Raw genomic sequence first — 8,684 nt, forward strand, 5'->3', positions numbered from 1 at the left:
CTGTGAGTCCAGTTTTAGATTCCGATGCTTCACTTCATGTTTACTGTATCCCTTGGTCCTTCTTATTGACGATGAAACACAGAGTTTGCATTCGAATTTAATACAAAAGGCACAATGCCGGCTTAAGTACAAGAGGACTGACACTCTAACTTTCTATGATTTGAACCTGTCCTGTGAGTCCAGTTTTGGATTCCGATGCGTCTTTTCTGGTTTACTGTATCCCTTGGGCCTTCTTATTGACGATGAAACCCTGAAATTGCATCCGAATTTAATAAAAAAGTCACAATGGCGACTTAAGTACAAGAGGACTGACACATTCACTTTCTATGATTTGAATCTCTCCTGTGAGTCCAGATTTAGATTCCGATGCTTCACCTCAGGTTTACTGTATCCCTTGGACATTCTTATTGACGATGAAACACAGAAATTGCATCCGAATTTAATACAATTGGCACAATGCCGACTTAAGTACAAGATGGCTGACAATCTCACTTTCTATGATTCGAACCTCTCCTGTGAGGTCAGATTTAGATTCCGATGCTTCACTTCAGGTTTACTGTATCCCTTGGACCTTCTTATTGACGATAAAACACGAAAATCGCATCCGAATTTAATACAAATGGCACAATGCCGACTTAAGTACAAGAGGACTGACACTCGCACTTTCTATGATCAGAACCTCTCCTGTGAGACCGGTTTTAAATTCCGATGCTTCTCTTCAGGTTTACTGCTTACCTTGCACCTTCTTATTGACGATGAAACATAGAAATTGCATCGGAATTTAATACAAAAGGCACAATGCCGACTTAAGTAAAAGAGGACTGTCACTCTAACTTTCTATGTTTTGAAACTCTCCTGTGAGTCCAGTTTTAGATTCCGATGCTTCACTTCAGGTTTACTGTATCCCTTGGACCTTCTTATTGACGATGAAACACAGAAATTCCATCCGAATGTAATACAAATGGCACAATGTCGACTTAAGTACAAGAGGACTGACACTCTCACTTTCTATGATTTGAACCTCTCCTGTGAGTCTAGTTTTAGATTCCGATGCTTCACTTCAGGTTTACTGTATACCTTGCTCCTTCTTATTTACGATGAAACACAGAAATTCCATCCGAATTCAATACAAAAGGCACAATGCCGACTTAAGTACAAGAGGACTGACAGTCTAACTTTCTATGATTTGAACCTCTCCTGTGAGTCCAGTTATAGATTCCGATGCTTCAATCCAGGTTTACTGTATACCTTTGACCTTCTTATTGACGATGAAACACAGAAATTTCATCCGAATTTAATACAAATGGCACAATGCCGACTTAAGTACAAGAGGAGTGACACACTCACTTTATATGATTTGAACCTCTCCTATGAGTCCAGTTTTAGATTCCGATGCTTCACTTCAGGTTTACTGTATACCTTGCACCTTCTGATTGACGATGAAACACAGAAACTGCATCGGAATTTAATACAAAAAGCACAATGCCGACTTAAGTAAAAGAGGACTGACACTCTAAGTTTCTATAATTTGAACCTCTCCTGTGAGTCCAGTTTTAGATTCTGAGGCTTCACTTGAGGTTTACTGTATCCCTTGGACCTTCTTATTGACGATGAAACACAGAAATTGCATCGGAATTTAATACAAAAGGCGCAATGCCAACTTAAGTAAAAGAGGACTGACACTCTGACATTCTATGATATGAACCTCTCCTGTGAGTCCAGTTTTAGATTCCGATGCTTCACTTAATGTTTACTGTATCCCTTGGACCTTCTTATTGACGATGAAACACAGAAATTGCATCCGAATTTAATACAAAAGGCACAATACCAACTTAAGTACAAGAGGAGTGACACTCTCACTTTCTATGGTTTGAACCTCTCCTGTGAGTCCAGTTTTAGATTCCGATGCTTCACTTCAGGTAAACTGTATCCCTTGGACCTTCTTATTGACGATGAAACACAGAAATTGCATCGAAATTAAATTCAAAACGCACAATGCCGACTTAAGTAAAAGAGGACTGACACTCTCACTTTCTATGATATGAACCTCTCCCGTTAGTCCAGTCTTAGATTCCGATGCTTCACTCCAGGTTTACTGTATCCCATGGACGTTCTTATTGACGATGAAACACAGAAATTGCATCGGAATTAAATTCAAAAATCACAATGCCGACTTAAGTACAAGAGGACTGACACTCTAACTTTCTATGACTTGAACTTCTTCTGTGAGTCCAGTTTTAGATTCCGATGCTTCACTTCAGGTTTACTGTATCCCTTGGGCCTTCTTATTGACGATGAAACACAGAGTTTGCATCCGAAATTAATACAAAAGGCACAATGTCGACTTAAGTACAAGAGGACTGACACTCTAACTTTCTATGATTTGAACCGCTCCTGTGAGTCCAGTTTTAGATTCCGATGATTTACTTAAGGTTTACTGTATCCCTTGGACCTTCTTATTGACGATGAAACACAGAAAATGCATCCGAATTTGATACAAATGCCAAAATGCCGACATAAGTACAAGAGGACTGACGCTCTCACTATCTATGATATGAACCTCTCCTGTGAGTCCAGTTTTAGATTCCGATGCTTCACTTCAGGTTTACTGTATACCTTGCACCTTCTTATTGACGATGAAACACAGAGTTTGCATCCGAATTTAATACAAAAGGCACAATGCCGACTTAAATACAAGAGGACTGACACTCTAACTTTCTATGATTTGAACCTCTCCTGTGAGTCCAGTTTTCGATTCCGATGCTTCACTACAGGTTTACTGTATCCCTTGGACCTTCTTATTGACGATGAAACACAGAAATTGCATCCGAATTTAATACAAATGCCACAATGCCGACTTAAGTACACGAGGACTGACACTCTCACTTTCTATGATTTGAACCTCTCCTATGAGTCCAGTCTTAAATTCCGATGCTTCACTCCAGGTTTACTGTATCCCTTGGACCTTCTTATTGACGATGAAACACAGAAATTGCATCCGAATTTAATACAAAAGGCACAATGGCGGCTTAAGTACAAGAGCACTGACACTCTCACTTTCTATGATTTGAACCTCTCCTGTGAGTCCAGTTTTAGATTCCGATGCTTCACTTCAGGTTTACAGTATCCCTTGGACCTTCTTATTGACGATGAAACACAGAAATTGCATCCGAATTTAATACAAATGGCACAATGCCGACCTAAGTACAAGAGGACAGACACTCTCACTTTCTATGATTCGAACCTCTATTGTGAGGTCAGATTTAGATTCCGATGCTTCACTCCAGGTTTACTGTATACCTTGCACCTTCTTATTGATGATGAAACACAGAATTTGCATCGGAATTAAATTCAAAAGGCACAATGCCGTCTTAAGTACAAGAGGACTGACACTCTCACTTTCTATGATTTGAACCTCTCCAGTGAGTCCAGTTTTAGATTCCGATGCTTCACTTCAGGTTTACTGTATACCTTGGACCTTCTAATTGACGATGAAACACAGAGATTGCATCCGAATTTAATACAAAAGGTACAATACCGACTTAAGTACAAGAGGACAGACACTCTAACTTTCTATGATTTGAACCTCTCCTGTGAGTCCAGTTTTTGATTCCGATGCTTCCCTTCAGGTTTACTGTATCCCTTGGACCTTCTTATTGACGATGAAACACAGAAATTGCATCCGAATTTAATGCAAAAATCACAATGCGACTTAAGTACAAGAGGACTGACTATCTCACTTTCTATGATTTGAACATCTCCTGTGAGTCCAGTTTTAGATTCCGATGCTTCACTTCAGGTTTACTGTATCCCTTGGACCTTCTTATTGACGATGAAACACAGAAATTGCATCGGATTTAAATTCAAAACGCACAATGCCGACTTAAGTAAAAGAGGAGTGACACTCTCACTTTCTATGATTTGAACCTCTCCTGTGAGTCCAGTTTTAGATTCCGATGCTTCACTTCAGGTTTACTGTATCCCTTGAACCTTCTTATTGACGATGACATACAGAAATTGGAACGGAATTAAACTCCAAAGGCACAATGCCGACTTAAGTACAAGAGGACTGACAATCTAACTTTCTATGATTTGAACCTCTCCTGTGAGTCCGGTTTTAGATTCCGATGCTTCACTTCAGGTTTACTGTATCCCTTGGACCTTCTTATTGACGATGACACATAGAGTTTGCATCCGAATTTAATACAAAAGGCACAATGCCGACTTAACACTCTAAGCGCCAAGCCCGTAAAATTTACGGGCCTGGGATCGCGCGAAAATCACCAAGCCCGTAAAATTTACGGGCCGCTACATTTAATTTCATTCAAAACACTGCAACGTTATTTCTACGGGTTTGGCCAGCGCTATACGTTTTTCAGATGTTTATTAACAAAATGCGTCCATAGATGTCACGTCAGCGCTGTAATTCATGTTAAAACTTATCTTTGCGTTCTCAGTCTGTATATCATTCAGTTGTTTGTCATCATGTTTCGGCGCGGTTTATCAGACGCAGAAATTGCGGATTTGATCAATCATAGCGACACTCTGGATAATGTAGAGAGTGATTCAGACGATTCTGAATGCAATGGTGTGTTTGAAGGTACGTATTTCCGAATTTTCCACGTAATTGTGCAGTACGCACATATCTGTTGAACATGTGTAAACGATGTATGTAGTTACACATAATGTGATATTCTTTTTAGAAGACGAGATTGATGACAGTTTGTCTTCAGATGAAGACGAGAATGATGTTGAAGGTGTTGCTTCAAATCCAGCAGCTGTGCCGTATCCGAAAGACAGTGAGTGGACTGCAGTTGACACCTACCGACCTCTGCCTGTCAACACGACACCCAGGCAGATACTAGTGGATATTGATGAGTCGAGTTCTGTACTGGATTGCAGTAAAGTGTTCCTTACTGACAGTGACGTAAATGAACTCAAGAGACAGACAAATTTGTATGCATCACAGACAATACAGAAGAAAAGAAGAGGAAATAATCTGAAGCCCCATTCAGTTTTGAGTTCGTGGAAGCCAGTGACTATAAGTGAGATGAGGCGTTTCTTGGGTATTATTTTCCACATGTGTGTTTCGAAAAAGCCAAAAATTGCGGACCATTGGAGCACTAATCCTGTTCTTAGTTGTAACTTTTGTCCCCATGTCATGAGCCGTTTGCGTTTCACTCAGATACTGTCATGCTTGCATCTTGTTGACAATTCAAATCAGAAAAAACCAGGCGAAGATGGATTTCATCCACTTTACAAAGTTTTGCCATATTATAATAATTTGAAGGAGCGATGTATCCAGGCATATCGTCCCTCAGAAAAAGTGACAATTGATGAAGGAATTTGCCCATTTCGAGGTCGTGTGAGTTTCCGTGTTTACATGCAAAATAAGCCTCATAAGTATGGACTGAAAGTATATGCTGTTGCTGAAGCCAGTAGTGGCTATGTTGTAAATTTTGAAGTTTATGCTGGTAAGCATATTGTTGACAATTCTTCGTCTGCGGTTATTTTGCGATTGTTGTCTGACAGCAGCTTGCTGAACAAAGGCCACACTGTGTATTTAGATCGATTTTATTCCAGTCCAGAGCTATTTCAGCAACTGGCAGAGAAAGGCACTGGAGCTGTTGGTACTGTGAACAAATCCAGGAAAGGATTGCCTAAAGATTTAGTATCTGCTAAGCTGAAAAAGGGCGAAATGTCTTTTCGGCGTAAAGATAATGTATTGGCAATGAAGTGGAAAGATAAGAGAGATGTGTATACATTGTCTACAAGGCATCAAGCAACATTTGGTACGCATACTAAGAGAAATGGGTCTGTAGTATTGAAACCACTTCAGGTACTTGATTACAACCTCAATAAAATTGGAGTGGATATTGGAGACCAACGCCTGCAGTACAATCCGTTCCAGCACAGAACTGTGAAATGGTGGCGAAAATTATATTTCCATTTGCTGCTTATGGGAGTATCAAATGCATTTTGGCTGTACAATGCAGTGCACAGGAAGAAAATTACAATAACAGACTTTATAACAGTGCTTGCAGTTCAGCTTGTTGAAGACGACACACTTGAATTCATTCCAAGAAATGAAGGAACTGTAGGTCGGCTAACAAAGAGACATTTTTTGCAGCACATACCTGCAACTACTAAGAAGTATGCTGCTCGTGTGTGTCACGTGTGCAGTTCCAGGAGCAAGAAACAGAGTGGCAAGGCTTCTCGCAAAGAGACACGATACGAATGTGAACAGTGTGGCGTTGCACTCTGCCTGGAACCTTGCTTTAAAATTTTCCACACTAAAAAACAATATGATTCTGTGTGAAATTTATATGTAATACTGTATACTATCAGAAACATGTAATGTAGTGCCACAATTTTGGTTAAAAATAAATCACAATTGTATTCCCTTATTCGTATGACTTTTTCTAAATTCTTAAAACATCTAAGTGATTTCTATAACTGTACCTTAAAGCTGTGCATTGTAAAGTAGTTTCTTTCACTCAGAATTAAAGTAGAAATGTGCAGCTTCAAGATGGTACCAAATTTGCCACAATCCAAACAGTAGATTTGATGCAGTAATTTTTTTAATATTGGTAAAATTGCCCGGTTTCTAGGGACGGGTGCATAAAATAGGCCTGGTACAGAGAGTGTTAAGTGCAAGAGGACTGACACTCTCACTTTCTATGATTTCAACCTCTCCTGTGAGTCCAGTTTTAGATTCCGATGCTTCCCCTCAGGTTTACTGCATCCCTTGGACCTTCTTATTGACGATGAAACACAGAAATTGCATCCGAATTTAATACAAATGGCACAATGCCGACTTAAGTACAAGAGGGCTGACACTCTCACTTTCTATGATTCGAACCTCTCCTGTGAGGTCAGATTTAGATTCCGATGCTTCACTTCAGGTTTACTGTATCCCTTGGACCTTCTTATTGACGATAAAACACAGAAACCGCATCCAAATTTAATACAAATGCCACAATGCCGACTTAAGTAAAAGAGGACTGTCACTCTCACTTTCTATGATTTGAACCTCTCCTGTGAGTCCAGTCTTAAATTCCGATGCTTCACTCCAGGTTTACTGTATCCGTTGGACCTTCTTATTGACGATGAAACACAGAAATTGCATCGGACTTAAATTCAAAAATCACAATGCCGACTTAAGTACAAGATGACTGACACTCTAACTTTCTATGACTTGAAATTCTTCTGTGAGTCCAATTTTAGATTCCGATGCTTCACTTCAGGTTTACTGTATCCCTTGGACCTTCTTATTGACGATGAAACACAGAGTTTGGATCCGAAATTAATACAAAAGGCACAATGCCGACTTAAGTACAAGAGGACTGACACTCTAACTTTCTATGATTTGAATCTCTCCTGTGAGTCCAGTTTTAGATTCCGATGCTTCACTTCAGTTTTACTGTATCCTTTAGACCTTCTTATTGACGATGAAACACAGAAATTGCATCGGAATTAAATTCAAAAGGCACAATGCCGACCTAAGTAGAAGAGAACTGACACTATGACTTACTATAATTTGAACCTCTCCTGTGAGTCCAGTTTTAGATTCCGATGCTTGACTTCAGGTTTACAGTATCCCTTGGACGTTCTTATTGACGATGAAACACAGAAATTGCATCCGAATTTAATACAAATGGCACAATGCCGACTTAAGTACAAGAGGACAGACACTCTCACTTTCTATGATTCGAACCTCTCCTGTGAGGTCAGATTTAGATTCCGATGCTTCACTCCAGGTTTACTGTATCCCTTGGACCATCTTATTGACGATGAAACACAGAAATTGCATCGGATTTAAATTCAAAACGCACAATGCCGACTTAAGTAAAAGAGGACTGACACTCTCACTTTCTATGATTTGAACCTCTCCTGTGAGTCCAGTTTTAGATTCCGATGCTTCACTTCAGGTTTACTGTATCCCTTGAACCTTCTTATTGACGATGAAACACAGAAATTGGGACGGAATTAAATTCCAAAGGCACAATGCCGACTTAAGTACAAGAGGACTGACAATCTAACTTTCTATGATTTGAACCTCTCCTGTGAGTCCGGTATTAGATTCCGATGCTTCACTTCAGGTTTACTGTATACCTTGGACCTTCTTACTGACGATGAAACACAGAGTTTGCATCCGAATTTAATACAAAAGGCACAATGCCGACTTAAGTACAAGAGGACTGACACTCTCACTTTCTATGATTTGAACCTCTCCTGTGAGTCCAGTTTTGGATTCCGATGCTTCACTTCTGGTTTACTGTATACCGTGCGCCTTCTTATTGACGATGAAACACAGAAATTGCATCCGAATTTAATACAAAAGGCACAATGTCGACTTAAGTACAAGATGACTGACATTCTAACTTTCTATGATTTGAACCTCTCCTGTGAGTCCAGTTTTAGATTCCGATGCTTCACTTCAGGTTTACTGTATACCTTGCACCTTCTGATTGACGATGAAACACAGAAATTGCATCGGAATTTAATACAAAAGGCACAATGCCGACTTAAGTAAATGAGGACTGATTCTTTAACTTTCTATGATTTGAACCTCTCCTGTGAGTCCAGTTTTAGATTCTGATGCTTCACTTCAGGTTTACTGTATCCCTTGGACCTTCTTATTGACGATGAAACACAGAAATTGCATCGGAATTTAATACAAA

At 39.7% G+C, this 8,684-nt stretch overlaps 1 protein-coding gene across 1 annotated transcript; it reads left to right on the forward strand.

Moving 5' to 3' along the window:
* Positions 1-4,666: 4,666 nt before the first annotated feature.
* LOC126442984 (piggyBac transposable element-derived protein 4-like) lies at positions 4,667-6,319 on the forward strand. The gene has a single exon (XM_050090833.1). The coding sequence runs from the start codon at positions 4,667-4,669 to the stop codon at positions 6,317-6,319; it is 1,653 nt and encodes a 550-aa protein (XP_049946790.1).
* Positions 6,320-8,684: the final 2,365 nt, after the last annotated feature.

This window comes from Schistocerca serialis, unplaced genomic scaffold (genome assembly GCF_023864345.2).
Source record: "Schistocerca serialis cubense isolate TAMUIC-IGC-003099 unplaced genomic scaffold, iqSchSeri2.2 HiC_scaffold_1417, whole genome shotgun sequence".
NCBI classification, from domain to species: Eukaryota; Metazoa; Arthropoda; class Insecta; order Orthoptera; family Acrididae; genus Schistocerca; species Schistocerca serialis.

Bases quoted from the DNA above. Each gene is read 5' to 3' on its own strand.
- LOC126442984 (XM_050090833.1), top strand. From the start codon at position 4,667: ATGTATGTAGTTACACATAATGTGATATTCTTTTTAGAAGACGAGATT.